At 49.6% G+C, this 24,583-nt stretch overlaps 1 protein-coding gene across 6 annotated transcripts; it reads left to right on the forward strand.

Moving 5' to 3' along the window:
* The first annotated feature begins 203 nt into the window (after positions 1-203).
* On the forward strand, positions 204-23,232 carry INHBB (inhibin subunit beta B). Of its 6 annotated transcripts, none has more exons than XM_083842007.1 (4): positions 204-11,856; positions 14,957-15,020; positions 16,156-17,960; positions 20,523-23,232. In XM_083842007.1, the coding sequence occupies exons 3-4, from the start codon at positions 17,558-17,560 to the stop codon at positions 21,296-21,298; spliced, it is 1,179 nt and encodes a 392-aa protein (XP_083698133.1). In that variant the 5' UTR covers positions 204-11,856; positions 14,957-15,020; positions 16,156-17,557; the 3' UTR covers positions 21,299-23,232. The 6 variants fall into 6 exon arrangements, with proteins under 6 accessions (XP_083698133.1, XP_083698130.1, XP_083698131.1 ...); XM_083842004.1 differs by having other exon boundaries at positions 204-11,636; positions 11,763-11,856; positions 14,957-17,960; XM_083842005.1 differs by having other exon boundaries at positions 204-15,915.
* Positions 23,233-24,583: the final 1,351 nt, after the last annotated feature.

Consider the following 24,583-nt stretch of genomic DNA (forward strand, 5'->3'; position numbering starts at 1 on the left):
TGCAAGATTCAATAAGATTGCCTCTAAACCATGTATGTTATACTACACAATGTAAACGTATTTTTTTCTTACATAGCTTCAGAGCTTTGTCTCTAACTTGCACAAACATTTCTAATGTCTATAAAAAAGGTCACTTTTCATTATCATGCTAATACAACTGATTTGTATTACTATTGATAATAAAAAAAAAAAGAAAAATAGGCACCATATTTGTTTGTTATTGATTTTTACAGTATTTTGTGAGCAAGTCTAATTCCTAAATTCTTAAACCAAGCAGCCATTGACTTCCAGTTTCTGGAACTGACCTTTTGCTTGTATCAAAGCTATAATATGCTTATATTCCAGGCTGTGAGGAAGGAGGAGAGGAAGAAGTGAGTGAGGATCCTCTCATCAGTGCTGGTGAAACTGTCTACGTATATTTCAGAATTACACCACTGCAGTGGCCTGATTTCAGAATTACACCACTGCAGTGGCCTGAATTGTTGATCATCATGGCTAACTTTCCACAACATAACTAGATCAGACAGCTTGCACTGACAGTGTAAACAGAGTTCCTTTCCTCTCTTTTTGGTCAATTTTGATGGGCAAATAACAGAACAAACAATGTTGTGTGGAAGTGCTGATACATAGTCTTGAACGTGAGACTATTCTGTGTTGGTTTGTGATTAACGAACTTCCGCAGAGATGCCTGTGAGGTAGGATGGTTTGAGACAGACTCACTGCACTGTTCACGTCACTGAATTCTGAATGGCACAGAAATGGGGTTCACAGTAAACTTGCTGTTGGGTGCAGTTTCTACTGCCACTGCCGTACAAGTTGGAAGTGGAATGTCCCTTTGATGACTCCTGGCCAAGGATTACAGCTGTTTAAATAATCTTGCTTATGTGGTGCTTGCCTGATGTTTGCCTTCTGTTTCAGATTGACATGGTGGCTTACGTAGCTCTCCTTTCCAGTGAAGTCTATTTTTAAAGTACTCTTGGCATGAGGAACATGAAAAGTTACTTAGGGGGCAGGAGAGGCTTCTGGACAGTACTATATAGCTGTACCTGAAGCCCAGAATGAGGCCCTTCTATTCAGATGCTCTCGGGTGGCTGTGAGGAATAGGCCTCCCTTAAGTTACAGCAGCATCAGACTGGGTAATGATTGCACATACGTGGCTTGACTTCAGCCTTGGTGCTTGTCTGTGCTCTGCCCGAACCAGAAACTAGTGTGGTTTCTTCTGTGTGCTGAACGCTCTCCCAGTTCCTGGGATGGCACAGGCACCTCTTCCTGAGAACTTGGCTCCATCTTGTGGCTTCAGAAGTTAGAAGCTCTACCATGGAGAGGGGCTATTCAGCATGCTCAGATGAGATTACAAGTAGTCGCTATTAATCTGCTACCTGAATTACGTGTAGAAATCCCTGCTAACTAGATTATTCTGTTCTTGCTCTGCCATTGATTCTCTTGTGCAGTAGGAGACCTTGTTCTAAGTTAAAGTTTTCCTTTTGCGTGCAAACACAAAGTTAACTCTTGCCTAAACATTCTAGTGTGCAGCAGAACCAGCAGTTTCTCACGAGGATGGTGGCTTTACAATTTCTATAGCATTAAACCAGTTTGCATTGCAAGTGTAAGTTTGTTCTGCTCACTGAGCGCTGATTTGCATGCCAGAAAGAATAGTTATTGTTCCGGGGGACTATGCATTACTTCACAAAACGTTTTGTTTCTAGGGGTAACTAAAGATGCTGTTTTTTCCTTGCAGCATAAAGCCTCAGTTTGGGGGTGGGTATATCCTGTTAAAAAACCCTTCTTTTCCTGCTCCCCAGTCTCTTTGCCCCCCAGCTGCAAACTGCTTAGTGTCTGCTGTGGGAATGGAATCTGCTAGGGAAATGCCAGCAAATGCTCCCCCCTAAGCCTTGCAACTCCAGCGGGGTTAGAGGTGAAATGCAGAGGTATGACTGGGACCCTATGCTCTGCAGTTACTGTCCTGATAAGGTTGATTAATTTCCAGTGTTTACAGTAAGTTCCTTCCAATGGGCTTTGCTACTTGGCTTTGAGGCAGAATCATGTTTTCGATATAATCAGAGTTTATAGGGTTTGTTTTTAAAGTCTAGCGTTCAGGCTATCGGAGGCTTTATGCATGTTGGCTTCATAGGCCAAATACCAGAATTCAAGGACAAACTTGTACATACATGTAGCACTAAGAGACGAGGAAAGTTACTGCTTAATAGTACTGGGTTTTATTTAAAAGGAAAACACATACAACAAACTGAACTTGCTGTTTAGATGAGTGTTTCTCACCCTGTGGTCTGTAAGAGTGCTCTGTAACATGATTACCCTCCCCGCAAAATGACAGCATTATGCTGCTGTACATGTAAACAAGGAAAACAACTGTGGACTGGGGGAAGGAGCAATTATCTTAAAAATAGTCAAATTCTTGCTTCTAAATGAAAACGACTATGGTAACATTGCCCAAGATAGCCTACGGTTTTACTCAGAAAAGTTTGTCTGGCTCTTCAGTTTTAGAAAAGCTGAAGAAAACCTGAGAGAAACAGTCCAAGCCAGATGCAAATCTCCCTGACAAAAGGATCCTTAGCCAAAATTGCAGGATTCAGAAGTTAAAAACTGTTTCCTGCTTGGGAGGTGGAGCTATGAAAACCAAGACCTACTAGGTTGCTGAACAGATGCCTGCAGGGTAGATTAGGTGTTTGGTTTTACATACAGCAACTCTTCTAGTTAGCACCCTGGGCAGGGCTGAGGGAGAACCTCTTCCATTCTAGGGCCTCAGATTTCATTTCTTTATAGAAAGTCTGTGGAAGCCCAGCTTCTAGGGTTTCAAATCTTTTAGTTAGGTTCAGATGGCTTTAACTAGACATGAACCCTTCTTTCCTCTCCTTCCTGGTGACTCCAGCTAGGTGCTGAGCAGTGCCACCAGGTGACGGGCTCTTGCTTCCCCAGTCATGGTCAGCTGTCCATTTCCAGCTCTGAAGACTGCAGGATGATGGAGACTGAATCAGATTATGGGAAGAACCACTACCCGCAGAAGGATTATTAGTGCTGGCAGAACTGGACACCTCAGACTTTGCTCATGAGAGCTGTTTCCTACTTGTGGAGCAGTAGCAGAGCAGGTGATTTACCTATTCCCATAGCCAGGTTAGAGCTTTCTAATGTGGTACCTTGAGTGATGACAGCAGTGCAGCAAACACTTGTGGAACGGAGGGTAACGCCGTGCCTGGTTGAGTTGTTTTGATTTGCTTTTTTTCCCTTTCCCCTCCCTGAACGGCATGGAGGGAGGAGGGCAGGCAGAGCTGCTCCTGCGTGGGAATAAAGGCCACATTTGCAGCTTTGCCTCAGGAGCTTGAAAACCATAAGTTAGGCCTCCAAAACTACGTTTGGTTTAGAAATAATGAGATGCTTTAGAAAATGAACTTGGAGTTCTCTTTCAGTCTTTTTGTTTCCAAGCCTTTTGAGTGCACTTGCTTCGTGTTTGCAAGCTTGCTTTCTGCAACAATGATGGTAGAAGTATTTTTTTTTTTAATGCAAACAAAGATGTTCTTATGCTTGTTGATTCCAGCACCTGGGGCATAAATTTTCAAATATTGTGGCATTTGGAGAGGAGTGGAGGCAGGACACACAAAACACTCAACTTTAAGCCCCGTTTCCGCTGGGTCACTGTCTTCTGCAGTTGGAAGCTGAAGGCTTGCAAAAGCTGAACCATAAGGACCCCCTGTTGGTGGTCCCAGTGTCTGTCTTGGCAGCTTGCCAGAAGCCCAAGGGATGCACTTAATTTTCTTTATTCATTAGCATATTTTTAATCAAACGCATCAAACCACAATGTTTCCACATGTCTCTCCCATGGCAGATGAACAAAAATAGGTCAGCGCTCAAATGCACCTTTACTGTGCTGCAGTTCTGCAGTTCCTTCCTGCTTACAGCTACAGTTGGAGGACAGCAAATAACCTGCCCTGCACACCTTGGGAATGCTGTGATGAAAAGGACTTTGCTTCCTCCTGAAAGAGGAAAAGTAGCGTGGCACATGTCCATGAGACCATCCTCTTTCCATCCACTGCCCAGTCGGGGGGTAGGGAGAGGTGCATCTGAATCCTCTCCAGCTTGGTTTCAACTTTACAGCATTTGTTTAACGTTAATTTTCAGTGAACAATCAAGCAGGTGCAATGTCCAGGGCTGAATTCCCTGGCCCTAATGAAGTTTCAAGACTGCTTACACCTAGCTTAATAACAGGCTTTTTACATTCTTGTCACCTGTAACCTACCTTCATTTACCTCATGCTGCCAACCCATCTCTAGCCAGGCAAGGAAAATGTTGCAGTGTTGAGATCATGTTCACACTTGCAGCTGAGACGTGTCTTGCCTTGTTTCTTATCTCTGAATTGTTCATAACAAGAGCTAAGTAAAAATTACTCTTCATGTTTTTTACATGAGCTTTCAAAGTTGGTTACACTGTTCTGGGTGGGGTGAATATTGCATCAACACCAAGTTAAAACTTATCTTTTGTTCTTTTTTGGAAAGAAAAGGGGATAGAGGTTCCAGGGAATAGTCTTCATCATGAGACAAAAATCTAGTGAAGTCCAAGGTATTAAATAGGTTTGGAGCATTTGAAATGCAAGCTTGTGACAAAGGGATGCATGCTTTACTTTCTGTCCATTTCTAACTTTTTTTTTTTTTTTTTAAGTCTGGCAGAACTCTGTTAAACAGAGGAGTGAGGATCCATCCCAAGCAGAGAAATTAGAATGGGCTGGCAGCCCGCACCTAGCTGCGGAAAAGCGAAGGAAGCTAAAGGTGAAAAGCTCTGCAGCATCCAGGCCTGTTTCCAAAGGGCCCCACCTCTTCTGGTAACCCTTTCCTGCCAGCCATCACGGTCACCCCTGCATCAAGTGGGGTGCGCACAGCAAGGGCTGCTGCCAGCAGGGTCTTCTGGTGGTCGCAGCCTCCTCTGTGGTCCCTCTTGTTCTGGGAGCTAACCTGAGGGGTTGGGGGCAGGGAGGATATCTCCGCAAGACTGTTAGTTTTGGCTTCCCGTTTGAAGGTGCTAGGCGTTTCCTGCTAGAAGGCCTTTTCCGTGTGCTTTTGTGTCAGAAGCCCCAAACCAGAATACAACCTGTTGAGTTCAGGAGTCCATAGGGAGATTAAGTTGTTTTTGCTGTGCGCCAGGCTGGCCTGTTCCTCGTGCTGTCTCTGTGGGCTGCATGAGTCCGGCAGAGAAACCAGGACATGAGATTTGCAGTCGGTCACCAGGCCTCTGCTCCATGTTTCTGGGCTGGCCATGGGGTTAAAGCCTCTGAGTGATGTTTTTTTTTTTTTCCCAAAAAGCTTAGGCACTGTTCCTCTGTCACGTGGAATAGTCTCCTGGCACTAGGGCAATTCAGAGCTATTTTGGGTGCCACAGAGGCCTGAGCTGGAGGTCTGCAGGAGGCGGTAGCCTTGCTCTGGGTTCATGGCTGGTGTTGGAAACCTTTCCTGCCTTTTCAAGGAGCAGAAAGGATAAACACCTGCTTACTCCTTCCTTGTTCATGCCTGTGATGGCTAACAGCAGCAGTCCTGCTACAGGCAAATACTCTGCTTCTACCCCTTTACCTCACTCTTCTTCAACTCTTCCACTTCTGCTGTATGAATGGTTTCCATCAGCTGCCATCAATCACTTTTTTTTACTTTCAGTCCTTAATACGTAGCTGAGTGTTTGCCTTGTCTAAATCCAGCCTAACATCTGTGTTCTTTTTTTGTTCTTTAACAGCTACTGATGAACAAATTAAGCCCTGTAACTTGTCTAGGTAACAGTGGGATCAATAGTACTACAGACTCAGTCCTGAAAGTTTGTTTGTGCCCTGCCACTTGGAGAGGGGAAGAGCATCACCTGGCAATGCATAGTCCTTGAACTGGTGAACTGTGCTCTCCTGTAATGCCGACTCTTTGGGCAGACGAGACGGCACGGTGTCTGCCACATGGTAACTGTGAGGGAGCTCCATCTACTCTTGCTTCGTGGACTGCTATCGGGGCAACTGCAATGATGATCTGGTTTGAGGGAATACGCTTCTGCTGTTAAGAAAGCAGCCTTACAAAAAGGCTTGGGTGCCATCGTGGAGAGTGTTGCGATTCCAATTCTTGGCAGCCACTGGAAACCCCAAATCTTCGCGTTCTGTAGTGAAGCTCCCTGGGCCGTGCACACCCTCAAAATGGCAGCCACCAAATCCAAAAGGCTGCTTTGCTGCCCAAGTAGGTGATGGGGAATGCTGCCTCTGAAGTCTACCTTGCTCAGGGGCTGAGCGTCCCTTGGGCATCACAATTTTGACTCCCTTCTGGCTTTCCTCCAGGAACAGAGCGTGGGTCCGTTCTTGTCAGGGAAAGGCAGGGTGGTTGGCAGCGCTGCCATGTTTTGTGTACACACTGCTCCGCGCTCAAAAGGCTAGGGCCGAGCACAGGGAATTTCACATGGCTCAATTCCCTTCTGCCCCAGGGAGTCTGCACGTCTCCTCTCCCAGAAGAGTGTGCTCACCGGGTTGTGCTCTGTGCCAGGGAGGGGACTGCCTCTGTCCTCTGGAAGCTGTTCTGATGGGGATGAGGTACTTTGGGATGTTTTGGCTGCATGCTGCAGCAGGGGGTCTGGCCTCACGACTCTCAGAACAGCATACCTAGTGGCAGCATATGCCCTTGGGTATGTACGGGTGCAACCGGAGGCTTGGAGAGCACCCCGGTGCCCCCCTCCCAGCATCACCCCATAGTTTGCTCCTCCTGAGGAGACCTGACTTGTTTTCGTGCTTCCCAGGACTCCTGTAAGGCAGAGAAGGGGACTGAGCCCAGCTCTTCTATTGTGAACTGTTGGACTACTGACTAAATGAAGGTATGAATAAAAATAGCTTGCTGCCATCCTCTCCACCCACCTTGAGCTCTTTTAGGAAAAGGGAAGAAAAGAATGATATTTACTGCTGCAGTTTTGGACACCTGATCTGGAAGGTGGGCAGACTGAAAACACCTGCTGCGCTGAGCCCTTTAGGGAAGAAAGTCAGAGATGTTCATTCAGTCATGGTAAGGGGCTTAAGCCTGAGATGGATGCTGCAGGCTTTACAGGTCCAGAGGCCCTGGACCTGCCACTAAAGCTGGGGCCAGGCACCTAGGCATCTTAGATATATTATGATGGGACTTACTAACACAACAGGTGCCTCGTGGTCCTTCACCTTTTGCTACATCAGTGATTTTAACATTTAAATTCATATAATGGGTGGAGGTATTCAGCATCAGCTAAAAGCACAGATTTCAAGTTGCACTAGCGGGATCAGAAAAAGCAAAGCAGTTTCATCTGTCTCCCTGAGCTTTTTTCTGACCCTGTGTGCACAATGTGGTTTGTACTGGGAGTGTCAGGGAGTGGATGTTCAACAAACATCTCCCCAAAGTGTAAACAGTGCGACAGCCTCATTTCTCATGACATTTGTCCAAGTAGTTCATCATCCTCTGGTCAACTTACTTTGTTGCCATCCAGGAAATACAGGTAAGTAGTGTACAATCATACTGGTGATATTCAACAAAACATTGCTTTCCATCATGACTGCATACTACTGGCATCCTTAGTGTCTATTTGCGGTAGGGGAAATGCTCTGATCCAAGGAACACCTAAGAAGTGAAGCAGAGCCTTCAGAACTGTGGTCAGAGTCATCGTATCTAATGTTCACCTTTTATACTCTTTTAAGGAGACAATCTTTTTATTTTTTTCCTTTTCTCCCCAGTGTAGGGGTACTCTATTGCCTAAATATGTGATTATCTTGAAGGTCCCCTGACACTGACAGCTGGAAAGAGCTGTGGCTGTGCAAAGTACTATCTATTACAAATTCCTTACGCAGTCCTAGCACCTCTCATCCTGAAGGACCAGACCCCTTGAACTCTGGACCATGACTACTTTCCCGTTCCCCCCAAAAGGCCACAGTAAATGAGGCAGCCTTAGAGAAGTCCAGCTGTGTGATAGCAGCTGCTGCCTTGTACTTCTCCCAAAGGGGAAGCGGGGCCTATTTTGGGGTGCGATGGGGACCCACTAGCTGCAGGCCTTGCATTTTTTTCTCTCTCAGTGCCCTTCACTGCTCTTGGAGATGTGGCCCTGCAGAAGAGGGCCCCAGAGGACACAGCAGTCAAATGCAATCTCTGCTGTAGGGAAAGTTTGTGCGCAGTTCAGAGCAAGTACTACTCTGTAATAGCCTCTAGTAAAGAGGAGCTGTAGAGAATAGAGCAACTAATTGGGTCTATGTTGGGATGCTTTAGTACCCATGTTGAAATTTGGCCAAGGAAACGAAGCTCGCCCCTTCTACTGTTACACACAAATAAGCCAATAGTTCCAAGGCATCTTTCACAACCAGCAGTGGTGAGGAATTATCATACACAACATCCAAACCTGAATGCACCTGGCTTTGGTATGGGATTTTTTTTTAATATTCCTTTTTCAGCTGGAAATTACTGATGTGACCGAAGTCCGATTTCCTTCAGCAGTTTCTCCCTTCCTCCCCCCACCTTTTCGCACTCCCTGAGGTCTGACCATCTGGAAATCCTCCTCCACCTCTTCATCATGTGTGAATTTCCACCTAGGGCTGAAAGTGTCACTGTACTAAAGTGTGATGCATTAACACATTGAGGCAGAAAGCAGAGGGGAGTTGGGGATTATAACACTTCATGACCCACTCTGCAGTCGTTCTATGATTTAATCATCTTTATCAGCTTGTATCCTCTTCTTTGTATCCCTGTATTTTCCCCATATCCTTTATTAAAATATTCCCATAATTAAAACAAATAAGCAGTAAAACAACACACAAATAAATTGTGGTACCTTGTCTTCAAATTAGAATCAATTGAAAAAAGGCAGATATCTCAAGGAGAACAAACCTTGTTCACTCAAGCAAGCTGGAGGACCCAAGTTGTTCTTTCACAAGGAAGCTAATTATCTCTATATCACCTATCACTTATTGCAGACTCGGGCTTCTCTCCTGCCAACCCTTATGCACATGATCTGAGCAATTGTAATTTATATATAAGTAGAAACAGTAATAATGCTATCTTGTACAGAAATGAAACCAAGCCCTGCAAAATAAGTACACTGTTGGTTTATCCTTTCAGTGCAGCGGAATGCAAAATTCACTACTTTGGAAGTCAGTTAGCTGCCTAGCCTTCTCCTGACTAAATATTGAGGCTTATTATGCTTCAAATAAATATATATATATATTTCTTTTGTGGCTTGGTTGCTGTAATCATCTTGGATGTAATAATGTTACTAGCCTCAGGGCTATATTTATTAAGATTTTAATTTAAAATCTTTCTGTCCTTCAGCATTTAAACAGAGGAAAACCCCATCTAGAGTAGCCAAAAAAAAAAAAAGGGCTTATCCTCCTCTTTTTCAAGCGTTCCTCTCCCCTAGGCTCTCTCTCTCTCATCTTTTAAGTAAAAAACCCCTAAAACAATATACTTTCCTGTTGTTTCTCTGCACCCTCCTAATGTTTCAGTACCTGCGTAAGTCTGGTGGGCCCAATGTCTGCTTAATGTGGTCCATGTGCTCCTCTTCTTGCTGTCTGCAGAGCAGTGGTTTGTTCTTACCCTTGTATAATAGCGTATTTCACAGTAAGTATTTCAACATAGTATGATTTATATTCAGTAACGTTGCTGTAAGGACCTAAACCACAACAATAAATGTTAGGGGGTGAGACTTGCTCAGAAATGGCAAAGGGCTATGGAGAAGTGTAAGGGTTTTTCTTTACTAATAAGCTGCCCCACGGCTGAGGAGGCAGTGGTGGGTGAGACAGCAGTATGGCACCTGCCTGTGAGTGGGGACTGAAAAGTTCCCTCATTCTTAAAACATCTTTGAGGAGACATCTCAGTGGCCTCAGCAGATAGGATAGCCGAAGTCACTAGGCGTGTGCTTTTGGGGCATTCTGGAAGAATCATAGAATTATCTAAGTTAGAAAAGACCTTCAAGGTCACCAAGTCTAACCATCAACCCAACCTACTGAGTCCCATTCCCAAACTATGTCCCTTAGCACCACAAAATGGCAGATATTAGCACCCAGGTTGTAGAGTGTACCACCCATTTTGTTTTAGTCACATGGCAGGCTCAAGCTATTCCCTCATGAGGGGGCAGGCAGCGCTGACTGAAAAATCATAAATACTGCGTGGGCAGGGCAGAAGGTAGTTGGGAGCTTTCTGTTAATAAGCCCCCTCATGATCTGATAGCACTGAAACATCGGTGGGAGCACAGGAGCTTGCGTGTGGCTCGTGTGAGCATGGCTCACGTACTGGGCGAGATGGCCTAAGCATGCTCGAGGCCTGCGACGGCCAAACGCGCCAGGCAGGCGGCTGCAAGTCGCATGGGACTCCTCTTCAGCTGCGTTGAATCGGCAGAGCTCCTCGATGTGGCAAGGTGCTCCTGCTCAGCCCCCGGGGGAAGATGCTCCTTCCTCAAACTGGTGGACGAGGATGCAGTTGGGGTAAGCCGTGCCATCACAGAAACCTTCCTTGGGTTCCTGCTCTACCCCCAGCTCTAGCAGTGACTGCATAATCACAGCACAATGATCTTTAAAAACCAATTCCAACTGTTCTTGTGCAAATAGACACAGGGTATAGTAGTTCTGGTTTGCTGTAACAAAAGGCTCATAGAAAACAAGCTTGGGCAATTTAAGTATGAATAGACTGAAAATGACTTTTGCCAGGTAGTACCAAGGCCATGCTGTTAATGTCAGCCTCTGTGAATAGGATGAATTCCTGTATGCTACTTTTCTCTGCTTGGTTTCAAAGCAACTTACAAAGGTTGAATGCTGTTTTACTTGACATACAGCTGGTGAAAAGGGGGTACAGAGAAAGAAATTCAGGCCTGAGCACAGGTCTTCTGGCTGCAGCCTGGCCTATAGCTGTAGACGTTTCCTTTAACTTGTGTTGCTTGCTTGCAGAAAAGAGAGAGTTGCTTATGTTTGGGTGCTCATCAGGTGCTACCAATTGTCCATCAGGAGATGGCTGGAGCTTCTGTATCCCATATAATACACCTAACCCCCACCCCACAGCATTTCAAAGGTGCCAGACATTTTTTGCTTCTGAGCTCTATTTAAATTTGGAGAGAGACCTCTCCATCTCATCCCCACTCCCTGACAATCACTGATTTTCTCAGGGCAGCTAATGTTAATGTTGCTCCACCCTAGTGTTTCTTTTCCTGATCTGTTAGATGCATCACAGCTGGATGTATAGAAGAAATACACCAGTTGACTTTGAAATGCATTGCGTTAGTGTGTAGCACTCAAATTACGAGAAGTCAAATTTTAACTGTTTTGTTTACCACTTAAATGCAGATTTTATTTTCACTCACTTTGCTACTTTGCAAGGCTTTTGGTGTGAACTAATGCAAACATGAAAATCATGTTCTTTAACAGTATGTTAAAAGTGCTTATATGTTAAAAGTGCTCACCACAAAGCAGACACTTCTTTGTTGGGCAACCAGCACAGCTTTTTCATGTTGTCTGTGTGTCCTCACCCGCCCCAACCTATTTAGGTCAATACAAGCAACTTCAGAGGAAGTCACTGCTTGATTATAAGACTACGGCTTTGGACTGCAGAGGACAGAGTGTGCGAGGAAAACGAGCACTTCTGGGCCATCCACAAGCAGCGGACACCCTCTGAATATCATATGGGGTATCCACCCGACGGTGTTTGGTCCCTTTACTTTGGAAATTGAAGCACATCCCTTTGCCGAAAAGCACTGCATTGTTTGGAGACCTGTCTGGGACAAGCCACCCACACGCGCTTTGTGTCACGCAGAGAGCCTGGGAGCGTGGGTCCAAACCTCCCCGGAGCACGAAGGGGCCGAGAAGAGGACGGATCGACCGGCATGCTGCCTGTGCGGCACTACCAGGTAACGGAGCCCGGAGCGGGACTGCAGCTGCCCGAGAGCAGAGGCAGTGGGAATGGGCGGCTGTGGCTGTCGGCGTGCCCCTGAAATCCAGTCCTTCTGCCTGCCCCCATGTCCTTCTCCTGCCTGACACCTGTTCAAGGAGCAGGGGCTCATTAGGTGCTCTTCCAGACCTGTTGAGGGCTCTGTTTTAAACCAGCTCAGTGTTTCTTTGTGAATCATCTTCCAGATTCTCACTATACCTGCCTTAGAAAAGGATTCCCAGATGGCTGGGTCCTTTGCTTCTGCCTGCTATACCCTCTTTTCCAGCTGCTGTTTGGTATAGGAGGCTTTCCTAGGAAGAACAAAGCTCTGTTAACAGACAGTTTTCTCTTAAAGAGGCACTGGCGGAGCAAAGGAGCCAAATGAACCTCTTGCTGTTTTTTTCCCATGAGTTAGGTTTGCCTCTGCGAGTTCAGAAAACATCCATTTTTTTTCGGTGTCATTTACCTACTTGATTTCCAATAGCACTTTTCCTTTTACAGAGCTAAGGTGCTTCTGAAACGTCCACTGTTTTTTTTGCAGTTGTTTTAAAAGTATTTATGGGTAGTGAGGAATCAGCCTGATTACGGATACATAATTTCATCTGAAGCAAAAGAAGGGCATGAATAAAAATTCCAGATTGAGCACAGCACCCGTAGCCCATCCCTGTAACCACATTTCTTGGTTTCTCTGTATTTAAAGCAAGATGACAATAGCCACCTTGTGAAAAGCTCTTTCAGATGCAGGGCAGAAGTGCACGCTTCCAGGTCTAGCCTTGAAACTTCTGTGGGATAGCAATGCTCTTCTGAAGTGCCATTTAAAACAGATTGCCTTCCACTACGTGCAAAAATCCTCCGTGTAGATGCAGCTATATGAGCAAAAAAAAAGAAGTGCTTTTGCCGGTATAGCCTATTTTATTTGGGAAATGCTTGCAGAAAAAGATGCTTGTGCTAGTGAAACTTGTATTTGCTGGTATCAAAGGAGAAGCATTTGTAGCACAAACCAGGCCTCTTTTATATAAAGCTTTAGTCAGTTCAGCCATCAGTACAGTAAAGAAAATCCTTCCTCAAAGGGATTAGTAAGGTTACCTAACAGATATTATTACTGGTTTAAGAGCATAAAAGGTGCTTGAACAATATGTGTGGGGCCGGATCCTCAGCTAGTGTAAACTGTGACAGTCCCACTGAGGGTGTTATGAAAATACAGCCCAGGGAGGGAGCTGCCTCGTGCCATCGCTGTCTCCTCCGCTTTCGAGCGTCCTCCAGACTCGGGAAGGCGCAGGGCTGCACCGCCTGGCCTCTGGGACAGCGTGACTTGTGCACCGGCCGCCTCTTGGCACATAGCTGGGTTGCAGAGAGAGACTTGTAGCAGTCCGATGCCTCGGAAGCACGCTGGCTTACGCTGGCTGAGGAACTGAGTTCATCGTGATCTCATTATACCAGTAGCTTTAATAAGCATCAGGTTCCAGCCGCGAGACTTGATGTTTCTGCAGAAAATGCCCTCCAAACCTGCACCTCTCACAGCGGGGCTTCCTGGCAAAACGTGCACTTGCCCGTTAAGCACAAATCCCGGCCATTTCCTTCCCAGTTCTCCCCTGCATTTAATGTATGGAAAAGCATGACCCTGAATCAGATGAACAGCAGCCGGTTTGAGAAGGTGTGTGTGAAAACGAGTCCTCGCGCAGATGAGCTCAGAACAAACAGAGAACGGGGGGAGGCGCGGGGGGAGCGTGAAGCTACCATTTCCCTGCTGGTTCAGCTGCTCGGGGTAAGCAACAAGTTTATGCCCAGGGGAAAGAACTGAAAGCTGAGGAGATCTTAGAATTAACAGAGCTTTATGACTCAATCAATAAGCCGTGCTCCCGGAGTAAGATGAGAAATCAAACGGCACGTTTCTTGCTGCTAACCCTGTTCACCCTCCCTGTAGGCTCTCCTGCCTGAAAGCATCATCTGAGGTTTGATTGTGTCTCTAGGAGGAAGCCAGAGCAGGTCCACTGCGAGAGCTGCCTCCAGAGTTCTGGTGGACACACTTTAAATAACAATGGGGTTTATTAGCGTGTTCGCTTGTTAGTAATTGCTGGAGAAGATAAGTCTTCCCAATGTTTGAATATGCAAAATGTCTTTGGCTAACCAAAAGAGAAGAGGAGGAAAAAAAGCCAAAACACGCCACTGCAGCGGGGAGTAGGGACAAGTCAAAATTGCTGCACTTAAAAAGGAAAATCTCTACCTCGTGTTACGACAAGAAATACCTTCCTAGTTTCATTGCCCCCATGGAAGGCACAGTATTTTCTTCCCCTTTGGCATTTCATTCTTACTGGGGCAATGAAGCAGCTGTTTTCAAAGGGAGAGGGGCTGTGTTTACACCTATTTCTTGTGTGACGGTGACCTCTATGAACCAGTCATCACTGCTCTGCCTGTTGTTTTCTTGTTAGCTCTTTGCTGTCAAATTAATTACTGTGAAGCACTAAGCTTGTTGCATTCACGTGCTCTTATTAGCTTACAGGATGTCAGAGTGATTGGATTTTTAGCATTATTTCTTTTTTTACATTCCAGGCTTTCCATTCAAAACCTGCTAATGGGAGGGAGGAAATACAGTATCTAATTCTGATCTCCCGTCAGGGTAGCTCCAGTGATACTGAAGGTTTAGCTTTGATTCAAGGTACTGTGTGTGCAGTTACTGTTTATTGTGGCATCACAGAACAGAATCAGAGAATGGCCTGGGCTGGAAGGGACCTTAAAGATCACCTCCTTTTATATCAAACCCAACATGAAAAATGAGACTGGGTTTGCAGTGCGATTTTGCAGTACAGTATAAAGTGTTATAAAAAAACCCTCTACTTTTGCAGTGCAGAACAAGAAAAAGTGTTCATGATAACACGAGGATAGCATTTCTCTTTAATTCCTAAACCACAGGAACAATCCGATCCTCCAGTTGACCCCTTTATGCTCTCGCGGTGCTGCTATTAGTGACAGCTAACAGAGCTCACACGTGCGCGCCGTCCAGACGTACATAAGAAGTTTTATTTTCCTTTTAAAAACTGAAATGCACAGAAGGTTTTTTTTTTTTCTTTGCTGTCACGCAGGAAACGTGCACGTCCCGCACCTACCCCTTGAAAACCAGCATTCAGCTCGCTGAAAAGGCTGCAGGTTCTGGGCTTTGCTTTCATTCCTGAAGTTACATTTTCCTTCGTGGGTTAAACAAAACAAAACAACAAAACAAGCCGCGATTAGAACAGCCGGCAGCCCCCCTTGAGCTGTCAGAGCCCCCACCCCAGCCCTGCGGCCACCTCCCAGCCCCCGGCGCCCACCTCCCTCTGCCTCCCCCTCGGCGGCACCCTGCCCCCGAGCAGCAGCAGCAGCAGCAGGAGCAGCAGCAGCGCCCCCGGGCCCGGGGCTCGGCCGCTCGCCCCCCGGCTCCCGCTTCCCGGTGCGGCCCGGAGGGGGCGCCCTGTGCCCAGCATTCCCCGCGGCGGGGGCGCGCAGGGGCCGCGGGGCAGCGCGCAGCGGGCCGCGGGGCAGCGGGGCGCGGGGGGGGGCGGCCGCTGCCCGGGGCCGTTCCGCGGAGCTGCTGCGCCCCCGGGGCCGCTCCTGCCCCGGGATGGGGGCAGCGGAGGGGGCTCCCCGCGGCCCCCGGGGGGGTTTGGCTGCTGGGCATCTCCCCTGAGCCCCGTCGGGGGGCGAGGGTATCGGGGAGATACCCGGCGTTCCTCAGCCAGCCCCGGGTTCCCGTTATCTGCCGCTGCCGCCCCGGGACCCCCCCCCCCCCCCCCCCCTTTTGCCTCCCCCTTCCCCGGCCCTGCCCCACGAAAATCGGCAGCCCCGGCAGCTCTCAGCCGGCCCGTTCAAACAAACAAACAGAAACCCGCCCCGTCGCGAAGCCAACCCGACGGGAAACTTTCTAATGACTCTTTCTTTCAAGTGCTTAAAAGGGAAGGAGCACCCCCGGGGGGGTGGGGGGGGGGGGCGATGCCGGGGATGCCGCTGCTCGGTGTCCGTCTGTCCGTCCGTCCGTCCGCCCTGCCGGGCCGGGCCGGTGTGCGGGGTGGGTGTGTTTGCGGGAACCGGGAGGGAGGGAGGGGACGGGGGGAGTTAAAGAAGCAGCACAGTTAATATTTCCAGCACCAGGAAGTTACTGTAATAGCCCAGGGGGCAAAAGACTTAACTTAATCTCCTAAATAGTGAGGAACCCATGGCGTCTCTGTTATAGGTTGGAGTTCCCACGTGGTTTTAACTCCTGTATAAAAGTTTCAGTAGAAAGTGCCACAATGTCGTGATTTTGCAGGGGGGGAAAATTAGCAGGAGGAGATCAGAGGAAGATAAGCGAGGAGCGAGCCGCTTCCCCGAGACCTTCCACTGCGGATCCGCGAGGGAACATCAGACGCGTTAAAAAAAACCAAAACAAACCCAAACACGGCGTTCAAGCCAGCACAAGGCGAGCGAAAGATCAAAAAGACGCGGAGAGAGAGAAAGAGGCAGAGAGGGAGACAGATTAACTGGAGCGGCAGCGGCAGCAACAACAACAACAAAAATCACACTTAAAATCATAATAACAATAACAACAATAATAAACCCCAAACCACCGGCAAGGGAGATCTTGTTTAAAAAGAGCGAGCGAGGGAGCGAGCAGAAGAGCCGGTCTGACCGAGTGGATCCGTGCAGCCGCTCCTGGGATCGCCGGGACCCAGCCGATCGAGTCTCCGCTGCGGGGCCGCGCCGGGCACCGCCGCAGCATCCTCGGCGCTGAGCCTCGAAGGAAGCCGGCCCGCCGCTCCGGAGCGGGGCTCGGGGGGCCAGCCTCGCCGCCGGGGGGGGGGCTGCCGGCATCGGCCCCGCTCCCCGCAGCCCCCGGCTCCGCTCCGGGCCGGCTCGGGAGGGGAGCGGTGCGGTGCGGAGCCGAGCCGAGCCGAGCCGCCCGGGGACCCGCACCCACGGCCTGCGGCTCGTCGTCTTGCGGGGGCGGAGTGGGCGGGGGGGTACAAGTGGCACTTCTCCCCCCCCCTCGCCCCCCCCCTCCTTCCAGGCTATAAATTGGATTGTATATAAATCTGCTTCGTTTATCTCCCTGACCCCCCTCCATGACGCCGGACTAGAGAGCTCCTCTCCGCGGCCCGCCCGGACCTGCCGAAGCGAGCGATGGACCAGGCGCGGCGCCGCCCGGGGATGCCCCTCTGAAGCGGCGCGGGGCCCCGGGGCAGCGCGGCGCCGCCTCCCCCAGCTCCCCGGCTCCCCTCGCACCCCCGGCCCGCTCCCCCCTCTCCCCCCCCACCCCGAGCTCCGCAGCCACCCCCTCACCTGCTGCCGCCCCCCTCCCCCGGCGGAGAGCCGGGCTCTCGGTGCACCGCCAGCCTCTCCCCCCCCCACCCCCCCTTTCCCTCCCTCCATCCCTCCCTCCCCAACTTCGCCCTCGGTGCCTGCGTGTGCAGCCTCCCCCCCGGCGGCACACGCCGCCGTTCCCCGGGCGCCCCCTCCTTCCCTCCTTCCCTCCCTCCCTCCTTCCTTTCCTCCGCCGGCCCCGGCCCCGTCCCCGTCCCCCCCCTGCGCGGAGCGGTTGCGGCCCCCCACTCGGCTGCCACCGCCCCCTCCGCGCCGCGGAGCGCTCGGAGCTCGGCGCGGCGCTGCCTGCACACGGGCTCCCTGCGGCGCTCCGGGTGGCGGCCCCCAGCTCGGCCCCCCGCTCCTCCGCCATGGACGGGGCGGCTCGCCGGGGGGTGCTGGGCGCGCTGCTGGCCTGCGGGCTGCTCCTGCTGGGCGCCTCGGGCACCCCGACCCCGCCGGCCCCCGCCGGCGGCTCCCCGCAGGACACATGCACCTCCTGCGGCTTCCGGCGGCCCGAGGAGCCGGGCAAGGTGGACGGGGATTTCCTGGAGGCGGTCAAGAGGCACATCCTGAGCCGGCTGCAGATGCGGGACCGGCCCAACATCACGCACGCCGTGCCCAAGGCGGCCATGGTCACGGCGCTGCGCAAGCTGCACGCCGGCAAGGTGCGGGAGGACGGCCGCGTGGAGATCCCCAGCCTGGACGGGCAGGCGAGCGCCGGGCCCCCGGCCCACGACCCCGTCTCCGAGATCATCAGCTTCGCCGAGACAGGTGGGCGCCGCCCGGCCCTCGGCCCTGCCGCTCCCGCCTGGCCCCTGCCCGCCCGTCCCCCTGCGCGACCCCCCGCACGTCCCCCTGCCCGCCTGTCCCCCTGCCCGTCCCCCTGCCTGAGCCCCTGCTTGTCCTCCGGACTGCTTGTCCCCATGCCTGAGCCCCTTCCTGTCCCCCTGCCCTCCTGTCCCCCTGCCTGTCCCCCCGCTTGTCCCCCTGCCCGCTTGTCCCCCTGCCTGCCACAGGCACCTGCCCACCCGGCTCGTCCTCCTGCCCCCCGCCTCATCCTCCCTCCCCGCACACCTCACCCCTGCCCTCTGCTCCATCCCGTCCTTCCCGCGTGTGCCCCATGCCCCGGCTCCTCTCCGGGCTGCGCCCTGCATCCCCCATCCCTCCGTGTCCCCGGGTCCCCCTCCGGTGTCCTTCCAGCTGCTTGCCGCTGTCCCCGTCCCTCCCTCCTCCGCCTGTCCCGCTCCGTCTCTTGCATCCCTCGCCTCCTCTGCCTGCCCTGCACATTCAGCTGCTTCGCTGCGTGCATCCGTCTGTTGAGACTTGCATCTGCCTGTCCGCCCTTTTCCGTTCGTTTCCCATTTATTTAGCGTTCGTTCATGGTGTTGGCCTTGTCTGTCCGCTGCGCGCAGCCTGCTGCCGACGGTGTCTGTCTGCTCCCTGTCCGTCGGTCCGCGCGCTGACTGTGCCATCCATCCCCTCGGTACCAGCCGTCTCGGTCCTGCGCAGCCATCGCGGTTACACGTCCCCGAATCCCTCTGGCGTAGCTTTCCAGCGGTTTATCCAGGCAGCCGCTGTGCCTGCGAACTTTGCGCATCTGGCCCTAACACCAGCGCTCTGCAAATTGGCTGTCTCCTGCCTATCTGCCCATCTCTCCTTTCCTTCATCGCTCTTTCACTCGCTTCATTTTTCTCCCTCTCTATCTTCCCGTGGCATCTATATATCATTTGTCCACAAAATAAATCTCTTTCTAGCCTGTATGCTGCCTACTCATCTTCTTTATCTACCCTCCCACTTACCAAAGGCATATACATTTACAGTATCTATGGGATCTGTTGCATTATACATCTGCTTGTTATATTCACATACAAAATTTATGGGCGCACACAATTTCGTACAGCACAAGTGATGTGGATCGGTGCAGCAACACCGTACTGTTCTTTTTCTGTCACTGTCACCACAGTTTATGGAGAAGTTGTGTATTTGCTAGCGTACGGAAGGTTTTCTCAGCGTACATTTGCGGTGTTATTATTTTCTGTCAGGCTGTTGATGGGAGATCTGGGGTGGGCTTGTGCTTCCATTTGGTTTTCAATTAACCACTGGCTTTTGTAACACTTCTGAAACTGAGTCGGTGTGAAACATAGACAAGCGCAGTGAAATTTTTTTGCCCCTGAAATCTTACAAGGTGCCGAATGGGCCCTGCAGGCACATTACGAAGGCACCTAGGGTAACAAATGAAGACACCGACTACGCAAAAAATCCCATTCAGAGACTGACAAAAATAATAAAGATTCCTAGGAAAAGAAAAGGAAGAAAAATCTACATTTGGCTCTGTACAGACAGAAGTCAAACAGATAAGGGTGGATGAGAAATGCCTTTCCAGCAACAATTTTAAATAGCGATGGGGAGGCTCCGATTCAAGGACCAGAATTACAGTCCCCGCTATAAAGGCCAGCTTGCACATTTATCACCTACGCCAAATTGGGGTAGGACTTACAGTACGGGCTTGCAGCAGGGACGCTGGTATTTCTGAAACAATTTATGCAGCAGGCTCTCGTGTTTACAAATAATGGGTTATGTCAGACATTTGGTGACATTTGGTTTTCTGCGATAATTTCGCTCCTTTAATTCTGGTGTTATTGAGAAGTGTATTGAGAGCAGTCAGTAATGGCGTTGCAGTGAGAGCAACTGCTTCGTTTGATCGACTTGATGTGAGTTTATCGTTACGGGGGAAAAGCAGAGATGGGAATGATTAATGGCAGATATTGTACCCGACTAAGAGGGGGGTTACTTTAAGCTGCTGGACAAATAGGCACACTGCTGAAATATTTTCCCCCCCATCTCGTGAATCCGCCCTGCTAAACTGCGACAAGAATATGTGAAAATTGAAACAAAATCCCCGTTTTGGCACTGACATTTCAGTGGTTACTGAAAAGACTCTCCCCGTGAGAATCGGCCGACGGCTGAAAGTTAAAACTATTCTTAAACGGGCGAGATAGGGCAGCGCAAGCGCTGGTCTTTTCAAGGTACTGTTGCGGCGTCCTTGCAGCTATCCGGCTGGAAAAATCCAGTATTCTGGAGAGCCCTGACCGGTGTCTGTGGATCTGACGCGTTCGGCTATAGCCCGGGTACGAACGTTGCTGTGGGAAGTCCTTTTTGCAATTAATTTCGATTACGAATTCGGGATATCTGATTCAGTGCATGCCTTCTGGCTGGTGCAGCCTCGTCGCTCTTTCGATCAGCTGTCTTCTGGCGTTGCCGCTGAATCCAGAATCGCACAAAAGATACATTTTCTTTTTGACTTAATCTTGCTGATCTCTCCTTATCTTGCAGACGATCTGGCCTCATCTAGAGTCCGCCTCTATTTCTTCATCTCGAATGAAGGGAACCAGAACTTGTTTGTCGTTCAAGCCAGCCTGTGGCTTTACTTGAAGCTGCTTCCATATGTCTTAGAGAAAGGCAGCAGGCGAAAAGTAAGAGTCAAAGTCTATTTCCAAGACCCGGACACTAGCAACAAGTGGAATGTGGTTGAAAAGAAAGTCGATCTCAAAAGAAGTGGTTGGCACACTTTTCCCATGACAGAGGCGATCCAGGCTCTGTTTGAGAGAGGAGAAAGGAGACTGAACTTGGATGTTCAATGTGAGGGCTGTGAAGAGTATTCAGTGCTGCCAATTTATGTGGACCCCGGGGAGGAATCCCACCGGCCTTTTTTAGTGGTGCAAGCCCGCCTCGCCGATAACAAACACAGGATCCGGAAAAGAGGCCTGGAGTGCGATGGCAGGACCAATCTATGTTGCAGGCAACAGTTTTACATTGACTTTAGACTCATTGGGTGGAATGACTGGATCATAGCACCATCAGGTTACTATGGGAATTACTGTGAAGGGAGCTGCCCGGCCTACTTGGCCGGCGTCCCGGGGTCGGCTTCCTCCTTTCACACCGCCGTCGTGAATCAGTACCGAATGCGGGGGCTGAACCCGGGCACCGTGAACTCCTGTTGCATTCCAACCAAACTTAGCACAATGTCAATGCTGTACTTTGATGATGAATACAACATTGTGAAAAGGGACGTTCCCAATATGATTGTGGAAGAATGTGGTTGTGCTTGATTTGAGGTGTGTGTTTTTGGGGGGGAGAGAGAGAGAGAACATTCCCATACGAGATGGTGTTGGAGGAAGTTTCACTGTGTATCCAGGCATCAGTGTTGAAAAGTCACTGTGGAAAAGTTTGACGAAAAAAAAAATCATTTCACTTTGGTGTCAGGACAGTGGCAGTTTGTGGATCTTGGACACTTATATATCCTACCACTTATAAGTTAATGCTATGAAATATCTTAAAGACACACACACACACAGTGCGCACGCACACAAACACGCGCTCGTACACACACAGACACACACACACACAGACACAGACACAAGGCAGCTTGGAAAAGGGACATGAGCACAGGAAGTCAGTGACCAGTGACAACGTACCTAAATGCCTGCCAGTACGAGTGAACGGCTGCGCAGCTGTTTCCCCGCCTGCCGGCGAAGTCAGACCGAAACGAGCTCCCTTTGCTCAGGCAAAAGCACAGACTGCGAGAGCACGACGTATTCTTGCACGCAGGTGTCAAAATGACCAAACTTAGAAAAAAGAGAAAAAAAAAAAAAAAAGTCGACTGTCACCTCTTAGGTCTAGCGGGAAGCTGCAGGACACCTGCCTTTGTAGGTGATCACTTCCTCTTAATTTAAATTTATCTAAATAGAACCATCACAGAAACCCGTATCTCCCTACAGCACTTCCAGTAAGGAATCGCCTGGTGACATCCGAGAGAGAGAAGGAGACAGACGCGTAGGCAACGGCTGTATTTCTGACATTGGCCTGTTGCGAAGTCACAAGCTGGGCTGGCATTGTCTGATGCTTTAACTGACCGCTAGCATCCCGCGGATGGCTGTACCTGTGGTGTCTCGGAGGAGGGGATTTGACACCGTATCTGGCCTGCGTTGACCGTGAGCATCCCTCAGCGATCCGAGAGCAAAGAGTCAAAGTTGCAATCTGCGTTCTTCAACGGGGACTCGGCAAGGGCCCGCCACGTGGGGAGCAAGCAGGCAAGCGACCGCTACCACGGCTAAACCAATGAACCCTAAAGAGGAGTGACAGTCATGCAGTGGAGACATTCTGAAAAAAAATGCAGTGCATTTAATAATGGGCGAGGAACATTTTAACAAGTCTTGGAAAGGAGGAGAGAGGAGAGTGCTTTCAATTTCCTTACCAGGAGGTGTCAAGGATGGCCATAAAGATCAGAAAATAATGATACAGCATAGCACTTGCAAACTGCTTGAATGCACGTATAATAGCACTTGCAAATTTCAATGCCTTGAAAAGTGGTACTTGATAGTGCACTTATCTTTGCTCACTATCTAGGTAAACAGGTGCCGCATGAGCTATGCAATTTAAAGTGTTGACCCATACTAGACAAAACTGGACTTATGATATGACTTTTTTATATTTTTTTATACTTGAAATTAAATCTTTTGCTTCTTTTTTAAAGCGAATGATTGCTTTTAATGTTTGCACTGATTTAGTTGCATGATTAGTCAAAAAACTGCCATTTGAAAAAAATGTTATTTTTATAGCAGCAAAAAATGAATACAGTTAAATGTATTATACATAAATTTTGGAACCAAAGAGGCCAACATATTAGTTATAATTTTTATGAGATGGCAAAGCCATCATATATCATGTAGTCATACTGAGCAATCCCTCACGAGGCCTACCAATTGTTTCAGGGTACAAAATGGATTCTGTTTGTTCTATTCAGTGTCTTTTCTATACCATACGCACATGGAAAGTAGAGTGAAAAAAAATGACTATTGTAGAATACATTACAATATGTGCATCCTTTAAATCCAATTTTTATGTTTATTTAATAAAGTTCCTTTTAGGTTCTGTTCCATAATAATTTAAACCAAACAAATTTCACTTAGATTTGCTGTTGAAGTATTTTACATTTGTGTACAGTTTAAATAAATAATAATAAAAAAAAAAAAGATTGAAAAATGGATGTGCTTTTTATTTTATTATTTTTTTTTTTTTTAGTGCAGCGTGTTAACATCTGGAGACGCTCAGTTACTTTCGGGACTGAACGCAGGTGCAGGCAGCGAACTGTCGCGTTAGACCGTATTCGTATTAGTCACTGCAGAAAGCCGTGCCTGAGAGCTCAGCTGCCGTCCTGAAGCGTTGTGCTCTCGCTTTATTGCCGCCTGCACTTGTAAGCAAGCATCTGCTTCTTGCTGCCCGCCCCGGCGAGGGTCCGTGGGGCTCGGCGGAGCCGCCGTGCGGGCAGGGCAGCGTTCCGCATACCTGCCGCCGGCCGGGAGCGAGTTCCTGGTTCACCCGCTGTGTAGGAATGCGGCTCCTCGCCGGGGTCACTCCCTGCGCGCTCGCCAGAAGTGGCGAGAAGTAAGGTGGAAAGCACTTCCAGGAAAAACAGGTCAGCGCTAACATTGATGGACTTTTCTTTTTCAAATTCGCTGCCGCCCAGGAGATGTTTTTTGAGTAAAACACGTCCTCTTTGCTAACAGAACCAAAAAATGTTGACAAGCACTCGCAGAAACCCTTGATAGCTGCGCGTGTATCCAGATATCGATTTTGTTGACCTCTGCAGACGGATCCTTCCTCCCGCAGGCCCGACCCAATGCCAGCTGATGCTGACAGGAGGACTGCTGTTGACTTAGCAAACGTTAGCTCTGACCCCGAGACCTGGAAAGTGTTGAAGAAGCAGGTTCGTGCAGCTAATGACGGGTTCTGGTTACAGTTCAAATTCAAGCACAGCTCTGCCCGCCCCCTGCCATAGCCAGCCTTTGTAAGTAAGAGTGGGCCGCGCTTTTAGAAGCGGGATGTGTTGGAGAAAGCTCTTCAGTGCAGGGCCCCACAGGCTGAGCCTGTTTAGGCTTCGTTCCCAGCGTAACGTGGTTGGTTTCTGGGGTTGAATACAGGCCCTGTGTCGGACGTGGGGACTTCTGTGCTCTGCCACGAGGCGAGCAGGCTGTCTGGGGTGGGGACCCCCCGGCCCGGGGAGCTGCTGGCAGCCCAGATGGCTGCGAGCTGGGGCTGGCCAGGAGCAGGGAGCGGCCTGCACCCTGCATCCCACTGCAAACCTGCAGGCAAGCCTGGGGTCCTGAACGATCTCACAGAGGACAGCATAAAAACCCCCTTTTCTTGCCAAAAAGTTTCACAGCTTTCTTCCCCTGCTGTCCCTGCCCCCCTGTGTGAAGCTACGGCCTTGCCGTTCGCGGGGCAGATGTAGAAATGCAAAGGAGAGCATAAATCTATATGGTGGGGGGGCATCACCTCAGGGGGCTGGATCATAGTCCAGGTTCCGAGGTCCTTTTAGTTTATTTTATGTGAAG

This window comes from Anser anser, assembly GCF_964211835.1.
Source record: "Anser anser genome assembly, chromosome: 6".
NCBI classification, from domain to species: Eukaryota; Metazoa; Chordata; class Aves; order Anseriformes; family Anatidae; genus Anser; species Anser anser.

What these genes read in the sequence shown, in the direction of transcription:
- INHBB (XM_083842005.1), top strand. Translation starts at nt 17,558, where the DNA reads ATGGACGGGGCGGCTCGCCGGGGGGTGCTGGGCGCGCTGCTGGCCTGC. An exon ending in CATCAGCTTCGCCGAGACAG is followed by an intron (nt 17,961 to 20,522) that starts GTGGGCGCCGCC and finishes CTTATCTTGCAG; the next exon opens with ACGATCTGGCCTCATCTAGA.